This window comes from Mobula hypostoma, chromosome 30 (assembly GCF_963921235.1).
Source record: "Mobula hypostoma chromosome 30, sMobHyp1.1, whole genome shotgun sequence".
NCBI lineage: Eukaryota > Metazoa > Chordata > Chondrichthyes > Myliobatiformes > Myliobatidae > Mobula > Mobula hypostoma.
In genome coordinates, this window is record NC_086126.1 from 7,492,030 (window position 1) to 7,505,192 (window position 13,163).

The 13,163-nt window shown below is 54.8% G+C and overlaps 1 protein-coding gene across 1 annotated transcript in view; it reads right to left on the reverse strand.

The window, feature by feature from the left end:
* Positions 1–596: 596 nt before the first annotated feature.
* LOC134339546 (fermitin family homolog 3-like) overlaps positions 597–13,163 on the reverse strand; it is a 93,257-nt gene continuing 80,690 nt past the window's right edge. The window contains exons 11-15 of the mRNA XM_063036159.1: positions 10,287–10,393; positions 8,225–8,446; positions 6,541–6,665; positions 5,806–5,947; positions 597–2,127 (exon numbers count right to left, since the gene is read on the reverse strand). Of these exons, the coding sequence (XP_062892229.1) occupies positions 1,948–2,127; positions 5,806–5,947; positions 6,541–6,665; positions 8,225–8,446; positions 10,287–10,393 (776 nt within the window). The 3' untranslated portion in view covers positions 597–1,947. The remainder of the gene's footprint in view (positions 2,128–5,805; positions 5,948–6,540; positions 6,666–8,224; positions 8,447–10,286; positions 10,394–13,163) is intronic.

Here is a 13,163-nt window from a genome sequence, read left to right on the forward strand (position 1 = left end):
TTAATGTTATCTAGTTCTCTGTTTTTCTCTACATTCTGTTAGACAGTGCGTTATGTTACTAAAGAACTTTATTTAAACCTCTCTTCATACAAAGATGTCATTTGTGACTTTCCTGATTATGTACAGGTTTGCCGCAGGTTCAGGCGCACGTGGGACCTCCTCCACAAACACCGTTTCATTCTTGTGATCCTTTGTGTACACTGACTCAACGTTGAACTGTGGAGTAGTGGCAAGAGTTTGGGTCCATCGACAACTGAACTGCAGTCAGCAGGTCCACTGGGAGTGAGGATAGTGGGGGTGAATGGGAAGGGGTGGGTCCCATTGGGAGTGAATGGGAAGGGGTGGGGTCCCATTGGGAGTGATTGGGAAGAGGTGGGGTCCCATTGGGAGTGTGGACGGTGGGAGTGAATGGGAAGGGGTGGGGTCCCATTGGGAGTGCAGACGGTGGGAGTGAATGGGAAGGGGTGGGGTCACATTGGGAGTGTGGACGGTGGGGTGAATGGGTAGGGATGGGGTCCCATGGGGAGTGTGGACGGTGGGGTGAATGGGTAAGGATGGGGTCCCATGGGGAGTGTGGACAGTGGGGTGAATGGGTAGGGATGGGGTCCCATGGGGAGTGTGGACGGTGGGGTGAATGGGTAAGGATGGGGTCCCATTGGGAGTGCAGACGGTGGGAGTGAATGGGAAGGGGTGGGGTCCCATTGGGAGTGCAGACGGTGGGAGTGAATGGGAAGGAGTGGGATCCTATTGGGAGTGTGGATGGTGGGTGGAGATATGGCACACTGGGATTGCATGCTAAAGTTAATGGTCACTGGATTGAGTGGCTGGGCTTCCCAAATTAAACCTGAGCTCAATTCAGCCTCCAGTGGGTGAGCCAGCAAGTAGAGAGATGAAGTTATTCACCGAGTTACACAGGGATCCTGTTCCATTGGTCCTTTCCCCTCTCACACTCCTGCTGCCCAGCATCAGAACATTTCCGCAGAGAGATCGAGGTGGATTACTCCGGTTTCAATGCCACCTCCCCCTGGGGGGAGGGGGGGGAGTGGTGGTTTACTGGGTCCAGGCTGCTGGTTCCATGGGCTGTTTACCCAGGGACCCTGACCCGGTACTGCCTGCCCCCAGCAGGGGACCGAGGCCACGTCTGACCACCCAGACCAAACTCGGGGTGCCCCTTCTTTCAATGGGCGCTGGCAGGTCTGTCGATACTGACTTGCCTCCCAGCAACAGAGAGAACTGGGACGAGGCCCGGAGAAATGGCCTTTTGCTGCTGTCTCGGTCGCGGAGGGAGAAAGGGGAGGAGAAATGAGAGAGGGGTGGTAATGGGTGAAGGGGCAGAGAGAGAGAGACAGAGAGGCAAGAGTGAGAAAGTGAAAGAAAAAGGAGGGATGAAGAAGGGAGAGCGAGAAAAAGAGGGGTGAAGGAGTGAGAGAGCGCGAGAGAGGAAGCGAGGAAAAAAGTTGGGATGAAGAAGGCAGAGTAAGAGAGAGAACAGAAAGAGGAGAGGAGTTCTAGGTGTGCAGACCTCTACCAGCTGTGTAACCCGGGAGAAGGATAGGTTGAGAAAAAGAGGGGAAAAGGCAGGAGGTGAGCAGATTAGAAGACGTTCGGGTGTTGGTAGCACGGACATCTCACAGCAAAAGGCAGCCCAACAGCGTCGGGGGAAACGGGGCTGGCAGTAAACCAATATTCAGTCGGCGAGAGCATTGGATGGGTCTTGAACTTCCCACCACAGTAACCGCAAAGAAATATTCAAAGCTCCCCTCCCCCCCACCCCCTCTGGAAGCACAGAGACTCTGCGCCCTCGAAGCTGTGCGCCGTGCTGCTTGCTGGATTAGTGAGATTAATTTAGTTAGCAGAGTTGAAAGGAAACCACTGTTTTCAGTCTCTCAACGCTCCGTGAGTCCTCTTGGCGTCTGTGACAGAGCGGTGCCTCCCAGCCAGAGCTGATCAGAGTGCTTCGTGTCCTCCGGTTAGTTTGTGGAAGAGTTCCTCATTCAGGGTCTCGTTCTGGTCCTTGGCACGGGTGGACAGGAAGATGTAGCCGCCGATATACTCGTGGACTATCTTGCAGTCGGCCGTCACACAGCTGAAGGCAATGTTGATATTTTCGTCAAACTCGATCGCGACCTAAGGGCACAAGGGGGAAAAGTCAGTTTAAAAAAGTTACAGGAGCTTATCGCCGACTCTGCGAAAACTTGTGTTGGAAGCGAGAGGCACCTGCGCGGTTAATAACCCGCACAGGAGAGCAGTAAACGAACTACAGCAAACTCTCTCAATAAAAACGGGGCGATTTCTCCAGGCGTAACACAGTGAGTGGGGGAGAGTTACGTGTATATCATAGCATTCAAACAAAATTCGGACAGGTACATGGATAGGAAGATCAGGGCTAAACACAGAAAAACTGGATGCACAGTGGAGTGTGTACTGACTGGCTGCATCAGGGTCTGGTACGCAAGCATACTGATTCCAGGAATGAAAGGGTTAACATACAGAAATCTTAGGCACCCTATGCGGTATCAGATGGCTTGGCCCTGATCTCAACAACATCCAGGCTGTCTGGGATCACCTGGACAGAATGAAGCCAAGGACTGCAGAAGAATTGTAGCAAAGTTCTCCAAGACACTTGGAACAAAGGAGCTGGTTGTGGACTACAGGAGGAACTGAGGCATCAATGGATCTGGGGTTGAGAGGGTGAACAGCTTCAGGTTCCTCGGCATAAACATCACAGAGGATCTCACGTGGTCAGTACACACCAGCTGTGTGGTGAAAAAGGCACAACAGACAGTTGAGCAAGTTGGGCATGAGTCCCCAGATCCTAAGGACTTTCTGCAGGGGCACAATTGAGAGCATCCTGACTGGCTGCATCACTGCCTGGTACGGGAGCTGTACCTCCCTCAATCGCAGGACTCTGCAGAGAGTGGTGCGGACAGCCCAGCGCATCTGCAGATGTGAACTTCCCACTGTTCAGGACATTTACAAGGACAGGTGTGTAAAAAGGGCCCGAAGGATTATAGGGGACCCGAGTCACCCCAACCACAAACTGTTCCAGCTGCTACCATCCGGGAAACGGTACCGCAGCATAAAAGCGAGGACCAACAGGCTCCAGAACAGCTTCTTCCACCAGGCCATCAGGCTGATGAACTCACGCTGACACAGCTGTATTTCTAAGCTACGTTGTCTGTTCTGTTGTATATCTTACTGTACATACTATTTATTACAAATTACTATAATTTGCACATTCAGACGGAGACGCAACGTAAAGATTTTACTCAAGTACGTGAAGGATGTAAGAAATAAAGTCAATTCAAATTCATCTGATTTTCTTATAAAACTGCACGACAGTGTACCAGAGGGTACTGATGCTGTTTTAAAGGTCACAACAAATTTTTTGTTGCTCTTTATAGTAATTTTTTCTCTGATATTCAGAAAATTCTCCTTTCATTATTTTTGAAAGTATTTTCGCTGTGATAATATGGGTATCCGTTAGTCTCCTGAGACCATGGATTAGCGCCTTGGAAGGTTTCCAGGGCGCAGGCCTGGGCAAGGTTGTATGGAAGACCGGCAGTTGCTCATGCTGCTAGTCTCCCCTCTCCACACCACCGATGTTGTCCAAGGGAAGGGCACTAGGGCCAATACAGCTTGGCACCGGGGTCGTTGCAGAGCAATGTGTGGTTAAGTGCCTTGCTCAAGGACACAACACGCTGCCTCAGCCGAGGCTCGAACCAGCGACCTTCAGATCACTAGACCGACGCCTTAACCACTTGGCCACGCGCCAACGTTTTCGCCGTACAGATTTTCTTTTCCCATGTGCCCAAGACTTTTGTCTTGGGGCCCGTCCTGGCTGGAGAGGAGCAATGTGGACCTCACTGAAACTGTGTACTCTTCGTTTTTGACACGTCTTCCAAGGGGTTGCGCGGCAAATGCCGGTCTTGCGGGCGACAGCCGGATGGATTTTCACCAGTCCCCGGAGGGTCCACACTGGGCTGTCAGTGGCGCTAAGCAGTTACTGCCTACACAGCGGCCTTGTCTTTAATAATCTAGCGACGCAGCCCCCACCCCGACTAACCCTAACCTGACCACGGGACAACTTACGGCGACCAACTAACCTACCCGGTACGCCTTAGGACGGTGAGAGGAAACTGGAACACCTGGGGGTGGGGGGGGGGGGTGTTGAAATCCAGGCAGTCCACGGGGAGACTCCTTACAGAATGGCGGCGGAGTTGAACTCTGAACTCCGGGACGCTCTGATCTGCGCCAACCCCGCTACGCAATGGTGGAGCCCATCGAACAAAGCCTCGTCTCACCCATCAGCCGTTTCGCCCCCTGAGGTGCCGGGCAAGTAATCGGGACTGACGGCTACTGAGTCACAGAGCGCGGAGAGAAACAGGCCCTTCGGCCCATCTGGGCCATGCTGGCCAAGATTCCCTCTACTTCCCCGTGTTTATCTCACATCCCTCTCAACCGTTCCTATCCATGTACCAGTCTGGGTGTCTTTTCAGTGTTAATATTCTGGCTCAAGATTTGTCGTTGTTTGCTGCACACAAGTGAAAAGGAGAACGAAATAATTGTTGCTCCAGATCTGATGCGGCCCATAAACACTCACTACGGTAAAGAACACAATGGTTGTTGTGACGTGTCTAGTCTGGTCGTGTTGTGGGTCGTGCTTGTCACTCTCACTCTCAGCTCCCACCGCTGGCGAACAGTCTCGCGAACAGGAGAGCTGAATGTGTCAGTCTCTCCCTGCCAGTACACAGCCTCTCCTACAGCAAGCCTCACGTCGTGCCTCCTCGCCGGCGACACGCGGAAACCGAACTCCTCTCCGACTCGGGCTGAACTACAGAGGACGGGGAGGAGGTCCGGCCCCTGCACAACGTAGCACGCAGGCCCACCGGTGTGTGGGCACACACTGGTGCTCGTGAACCAGATCCCCAGCGATGGGTAAATAGCCCCACTGCCTCGTGGGCAGCCTCGGGGGAGACGAAGGCTACGGGAGTAAAACCCAGACAGCAGATCCAGAGTGGAGCCCCTGAGGCGGCCGGACGTCACCGGACATCCTTCCGGCAGCTCCTGCAGCCGAGCTGGTGACAGACGTATTGCTTCATAAACTTTCCTTTGGACTACACCGGTGAGGCCGAGAGGGGGATCTTGACGACTGGGCATCTCAGGATCTCCACACCTTCCACCCAGACTGGTGATGATCATCATCACCCATTGTCCTTCGAGACAGATGGACGTCAACCAAGCTAGCTTACGTGTATAGATTGATTGTATGTACATAAAGTGACACTAGGTAAGGGTGTGTCTGTACGCAAGGTGACTCTGACAGGAAATGGTAAAGTAGTGGCGGTGGGGTGGGTTAATGGGTGGGGGTATCGGCAACCGTTTTCTCCGGCCTTTCCTTCCTTATTTGGGTGAAAAAGCTGCCTCTCGGGTTCCTATTAAATCTTTCCCACTCTCACCTTAAACACCCGTCCTGCGGCTCTAATTCCCCAACCCTTGGAAAAGACTGTCTTCATTCTCGTCCGCCCCAAGGAATAACGTCCCAACCTCTCTCCATAACTCAATCCCTTGGGTCCCCTGCAATTCCCCTCTGCACTCTGTCCAGCTTAACGCCACCAGGGTGATAGGACTGCATACGATTTTCCAGATGTGGCCCCCCTTCCCCAAGTTCTCCCGAGAGTCCGTGCGCCGATCTCGCGGATGAAGGTGAGGCCCCGGTGCCCGCACTCACCCACCCTGACGTCCCCTCCGCCCCAAATCCCAGAGGCCCCACCCCCGACTCTGCGAGGCCCCACCCCACCCTACCTGTCGGATGTCCCAGTTGACATTCCACTGCCTCATGTTGTTGAACCTCCAGGTCTTCACCACGTCGCCCACGCTGAGGTCGATGCGAATCAGGCGGTTGGGCGCGATGCCCAGCACCTCCTCTTTCTTACAGCCCTTGAACCTGCCGGCACAGTCACAGAGTCAGGGCGCGCGCTGGTGGGGGAAGCCCCCCCCCGCCCCGAAACCACCCACCTCATCCCGCCGCGGCCTCGGCCTGTGCAAACCGCAACGCGGTCCCACGTCCGTGGCCTGCACGGACCCCCGCGCCCTGTCGGCCCGGATCTCCCGCAGTCCCGCGACAGGGTCTGCGCACACCAGCGGCGGCGCGCGAGCGTAGCGGTTAGCGTCACGCTTCGCAGCGCCAGTTACGCAGGCTTCAATTCCCGCCACTCTCCGTGAGGTGTTTGTACGTTCTCCCCGTGGCCGCGTGGGTTTCCTCCGGGTGCTCCGGTTTCCTCCCACAGTCCAAAGACGTACCGGTTGGCGGGTTAAAAATTGGGCGGTTTGGGCTCGTTGGGCAGGAAATTAAAAAGAAATTTAATTAAACCTGACGGGGATCCACTTTCGTCAGCGGAAGCAGTATATGCGGGTTTGGGTAGGTGCGTGGATGGGAACGATATGGAGGCTTGGTGGGACGAGGCAGGAAACCGGTCTAGTATGCGCTAGATGGGCCAAAGGGCCCGCCACCGCAGCACGGCGTTCCGCAGCCCTCACCTGACGACGAAGTAGGAGAGGCCGAACTCCGGCAGGGACTGCCAGGCTTGGATGAACTTCATCTTGGTCTCCATGAGCGAGAGCTTGTCGATGTTCTGGTAGGCCTCCAGGATGCGGGGGGTTAACTGCGGGAGGTCACCGGACAGAGGTTAGCCCGACCCTCGGCCCGCCCCGGGAATCGGACCGCCGCCTCCCGCTCAGGGGACTGGACGGTCAGGCGCCCCCCACCCCAATCTCCCCCCAGACCCAAACCACGGTTCGGTCCCAAGGATGAAGGGGGGGGGAGGAGGGGCAAGGTGGAGGTCCTGAGGTCACCCAGGTCACACTCCATTACCGGAAGGGGAGGTGGGGGTGTAAACACAGGCAGATACCTCCCCAAAACCTGCCCCCTAACGCACCAGGGAGGGGTATCAGATACACAGACCCTCCCCGATGGACCCAGTCCCCTGGAAGGGTATTCAGATAGACCCTGCTCCAGGGAGGGGGCATCAGACACACAGACCTATCCCCAAGGGGTAATAGGCAGACTGCTGACCCAGCCCAGCCCCATGAAAGGGTATCAGACAGGCCTTGTCCCAGGGAGGGGTAACAGATACACGTACCTTGGCCTAGGCAAGGGTAAGGCAGACCCTGCTCCAGGGAGGGGGTATCAGACAGACCTATGGGAGGGGGGGTAACAGACACAGACTACTGCCCCCAGGGTAGGTATCAGATCCAGAGTCTGCGTGAGAGAGGGGTATCACACGGGCCCAGGTCCAGGGATGGGTATCACACAGGCCCTGTCCCAGGGATGGGTATCACACAGGCCCTGTCCCAGGGAGGGGTATCACACAGGCCCAGGCCCAGGGAGGGGTATCACACAGGCCCAGGCCCAGGGAGGGGTATCACACAGGCCCAGGCCCAGGGATAGGTTTCACACAGGCCCAGGCCCAGGGATGGGTATCACACAGGCCCAGGCTCAGGGATGGGTATCACACAGGCCCAGGCTCAGGGATGGGTATCACACAGGCCCAGGCCCAGGGAGGGGTATCACACAGGCCCAGGCCCAGGGATAGGTATCACACAGGCCCAGGCCCAGGGATGGGTATCACACAGGCCCAGGCCCAGGGATGGGTATCACACAGGCCCAGGCCCAGGCCCAGGGATGGGTATCACACAGGCCCAGGCCCAGGGATGGGTATCACACAGGCCCAGGCCCAGGGAGGGGTATCACACAGGCCCGGGCCCAGGGATAGGTATCACACAGGCCCGGGCCCAGGGAGGGGTATCACACAGGCCCGGGCCCAGGGAGGGGTATCACACAGGCTCGGGCCCAGGGAGGGGTATCACACAGGCCCGGGCCCAGGGATGGGTATCACACAGGCCCTGTCCCAGGGAGGGGTATCACACAGGCCCGGGCCCAGGGATAGGTATCACACAGGCCCAGGCCCAGGGAGAGGCAACAGACAGGGCCAGGCCCAAGGAGGGGCATTATATAAACCTAGGGAGGGGGAATCCTGGCCCCTGGGGAAGGTGATATCAGGCCGCGCCCTGGGCGGGGCGGGGGTGGACATACAGGCAGAATCCTGGGCCCTGGACGAGGTGATATCAGGCCGTGCCCTGGGGGTGGGGGTGGGGGTGGGGGGGGGGAAGCATACAGGCGGAATCCTGGCCGCCAAGGGAGGTAATTTGAGGCCGGGCCCACCTGTTTGATTTTGTACTTCTTCTGGTAACGGTGGGACACCAGGGACCTGGTGTTGATGTCCTCGGCCCCGGCCTCGGAGGCTGCCTGCGGATTGGAGTTGGTCCTCTGCATGGTCAGGAAGGAGCGGATGTTCTGAACCTCGCTCTGGTACGAGCTGTCCGCCATGGTCTTGCTCTTGGCCGCTAACCGACAGGCTGCCATCCACTTGGCGTACTGCTCCTCCTGGGCCCAGCGGGGTGCGGGGTGGCGGGGGGAGGTGGAGAAAGCAGCGTTAATCCATAAACACACACACACACACACAACCCTCTCCCCACAACCCCCCACCCCCATCCGTGCCCACCGTTCGGCCTGCACGGCTACAGGGAGCACCGCCCGGCCTACTCGCAAGGCGTCGCCACCTCTGAAGAACTCCTTCAGGTGGGTCAGCGCACCGCGTAGCCAATCACGTGGGAGGGGCTCAGGGCATAGAAGCACACGGACACGGCCGAGAGGCTCAGTTGTTGTTCAGACCAAACACCGGAATGGGGGAAGAAAAGTGACTTTGACCGCGGAGTGACTGTTGGTGGCAGACGGGGTGTCGCAGAAACTGCTGATCTCCTGGGATTTTCCCACACAGCGTACTCTAGAGTTTACAGAGAGTGGGGCGCGATACAAAGGACATCCGGTGAGAGGCAGCTCTGTGGGCGAAAACGTCTTGTTAATGAGAGAGGTCGGAGGTGAATGGCCAGACTGGTTCAAGCTGACAGGAAGGCGACAGTAACTCAAGTAACCACCCATTACAACAGTGGTGTGCGGAAAAGCATCTCTGAACGCACAACACGTCGAACCGTGAAGTGGACGGGCTACAGCAGCAGAAGATGACGGACGTACACTCAGTGGCCACTTTATTAGGTACGGGTGTATGTGGTGAAATATGATTATGTTGTGGCTGCCGTAGCGTGCAAGGCGTACAAGCTACGACAGGTTACGGTGAGAGGTAGACACACAGTCTGGCTGCAGCAGCACAGTGTCGGATAAAAATTGCTCTGAGTTACAATAAAAAAAAACACGAAAGAGGAATAGCGAGGTAGCCAGTCACACAGTCTTTGCTCGAGTCACCAACAAGAGAAGATCTGCAGATGCTGGAAATCCAAGCAACACACAGACACACACACACACACACACACACACACACACACACACACACAGACACACACACACACACACCACACACACACACACAGACACACACACACACACACACACACACACACACACACAGACACAGACACACAGACACAGACAATGCTGGAGAAACTCAGCAGGACAGGCAGCGTCCAGGGAAAAGAGTGAACGGTCGACGTTTCGGGCCGAGACCTTTCGTCAGGACCGGGGGGAAAAAAAAAGATCAGAGGTCAGAGGAAGAAAGTGGAGGGTGGGGAGGGGAGGAAGAGGTACAAGGTGGCAGGTGACTGGGAGAGGGGGTGAAGTAAAGAGCTGGGAAGTCGACTGGTGAAAGAGTTAAAGGGCTGGAGAGGGGGAAGTCTGATAGGAGAGGACAGAAGGCCATGGGGGGGAAAGGGAAGGGGTTGGGCGAAGAGCCCCAGGGGGAGGTGATGGGCAGGCCAGGAGCTAGGGTGAGGGAGGGAAATGGGGATGGGGAAGGGGGAAGTTGGAGAAATCGATGTCCATGCCATCAGGTTGGAGGCTACCCAGATGGAATACAAGGTGATGCTCCGCCAACTTGAGTGGTCTATTCCCCACATATTCCCCCCGACCCCCCCTATACTTTACCCCTCACCGTGGGGCAACTGGGGCCGGTCAGCCCACCGATACGTGTGGGACTCGATTCTTTACTGTCCCGTTGGCCTGAGACATGAGCCGTTTTTCTCTCCCCGCAGACGCCGCCTGACCTACCGAATGTTTCCAGTGAAGTCCGTCTCTATTTGGTGACGCCGACGGGTCTCCTGTTGAGGGCACGCTGGGTTTTGTCCCACCACGCACCCCCAGTGGAGTGACCGTTAACTCTCCTCTCCCCCCCCACACCACTCCACCCACCCCCACACCCCCCTCGGACACTCACGTTCTCACAGCGCAGAATAGCCTCGTTCATCCCCTCCGGGGCGGGGACCAGGAGCTTGATGCAGAACTTCTGGGCGCTGATGTTGACATCGGGAGTGACCTCGCAACCTGGGTGGTGGGGTCAGAAGGTCGGGGGTTAAAGGCGTGAGGCAAAAGTTGGGCTCCCTCTGATGCCAGCCGGGAGATCTCCCCTCGTCCCATCGCGCCCGAGATGGCATCTTCCATTTGCGTGCCTGTCCCTAATGTATCCGCCTTCACCCACCACTCTCTGTGCAAGTATCCTACCTCTGACATCTCCCCCTACTTTCCTCCAATCATCTTAAAATTAAGCCCTCTCACAGTAGCCACCGCCACCCTGGGGGGAAAAAGTCTCTGACTGTCTACTCGATCCACGCCTCTTGTCGTCACCTCTCATCCTTCGCTCCAAAGAGAAAAGCCCTCACTCGCTCAACCTCTCCTCATAGAGACACGCTCTCCAATCCAGGCAGCATCCTGGTAGATCTCCTCTGCACCCTATCTAAAACTTCCACATCCTTCCTATAACAAGGTGACCAGAACTGACCACGATACTCCAAGTGGGGGGTCTAACCAGCATTTTTTAGAGCTGCAACGTTAGATCTTGATCTCAATCCCCTGACTAACAAAGGCCAATGCATCATAAACCTTCTTAACCACTCCATCAATTGTGCTGCAAATTTGAGGGATCTATGCACGTGGACCCCTAGATCCCCCTGTTCCTCCACACTGCTAAGAATCCTGCCATTAACCCTGTATTCTGTATAAAGTATTCTGCCTACACCTGTGACACTTCATTCTGCATTCTGTTATTCTTTTACCTTGTTCTACCTCAATGTACCGTGTAATGATCTGGTCTGTATGAACACTGTGCGAGACAAGATCTTCACTCTATCTCGGTACCATTGAGCTAGGCCCGAGACCGCGAGCGATGAGCGAACTTGTGCTTGCGTGGGGGATTTCAATGTGCAGGTGGGTTGGGAAAAATCAGGTTGGAGCTGGATCCCAAAAGAAGGGATTTGTCGAATGCCTGTGAGATGGCTTTGAAGAGCGGCTTGTGGATGAGAGCACCAGGGGAAAGACAATTCTGGATTGGGTGTTGTGCAATAAACTAGATTTGATTAGTGAGCTGAAGGTAAAGGAACCCTCAGGAGCCAGTGATCATAATATGATAGAATGTCGGAGAGGGAGAAGCTGAAATCAGATGTATATGTATTACAGAGGAGTAAAAGGAGTTACAGAGTCATGAGAGAGGAGTTGGCCAAAGTTGATTGGAAGGGAACACTAGCAGGGTTGACAGCAGAACAGCGATGACTGGAATTTCTGGGAGCAATTCCAAAGGCGCTGGATAGATGCATCCCACAGGAGGAGGATACACTACTGTGGCTGACAAGGGAAGTTAAAGAGAGCTTAAAGCAAAAGAGAGGGATCTCTGCCCGCCGGCTCCTGTCTGTAACTGGTTCGACCTGTTTGCCGGGCCAAGGCGGCAAGATGGAACAATCTCCAGTGATTCCTAGCACAGCCCAGACCAGACAGAGACACGTGCCTGTAACTAGTAGAGTGGATAGGGGAGAACCAGTGGATGTGGTATAGTTGGATTTTCCAAAGGCTTTTGACAAGGTCCCACACAGGAGATTAGTGTGCAAACTTAAAGCACACGGTATTGGGGGTAAGGTATTGATGTGGATAGAGAATTGGTTGGCAGACAGGAAGCAAGAGTGGGAATAAACGGGACCTTTTCAGATTGGCAGGCAGTGACTAGTGGGGTACCGCAAGGCTCAGTGCTGGGACCCCAGTTGTTTACAATATATATTAATGACTTGGATGAGGGAATTAAATGCAGCATCTCCAAGTTTGCGGATGACATGAAGCTGGGCGGCAGTATTAGCTGTGAGGAGGATGCTAAGAGGATGCAGGGCGACTTGGATAGGTTAGGTGAGTGGGCAAATTCATGGCAGATGCAATTTAATGTGGATAAATGTGCAGTTATCCACTTTGGTGGCAAAAATAGGAAAACAGATTATTATCTGAATGGTGGCCGATTAGAAAAAGGGGAGGTGCAACGAGACCTGGGTGTCATTATACACCAGTCATTGAAAGTGGGCATGCAGGTACAGCAGGCGGTGAAAAAGGCGAATGGTATGCTGGCATTTATAGCGAGAGGATTCGAGTACAGGAGCAGGGAGGTACTACTGCAGTTGTACAAGGCCTTGGTGAGACCACACCTGGAGTACTGTGTGCAGTTTTGGTCCCCTCATCTGAGGAAAGACATCCTTGCCATAGAGGGAGTACAAAGAAGGTTCACGATTGATTCCTGGGATGGCAGGACTTTCATATGATGAAAGACTGGATGAACGAGGCTTATACTCGTTGGAATTTAGAAGATTGAGGGGGGATCTGATTGAAACGTATAAAATCCTAAAGGGATTGGACAGGCTAGATGCAGGAAGATTGTTCCCGATGTTGGGGAAGTCCAGAACGAGGGGTCACAGTTTGAGTATAAAGGGGAAGCCTTCTAGGACCGAGATTAGGAAAAACTTCTTCACACAGAGGATGGTGAATCTGTGGAATTCTCTGCCACAGGAAACAGTTGAGGCCAGTTCATTGGCTATATTTAAGAGGGAGTTAGATATGGCCCTTGTGGCTAAAGGGATCAGGGGGTACGGAGAGATGACAGGTACAGGGTTCTGAGTTGGATGATCAGCCATGATCGTACTGAATGGCGGTGCAGACTCGAAGGGCCGAATGGCCTACTCCTGCACCTATTTTCTATGTTTCTACGTTTCTAAACGTGTTCTCTTGATTTCCAACTTAGGATGGTCTAGGCTGAGCAGTCTAATAGAGGGACTAGTGAGAAGTACAT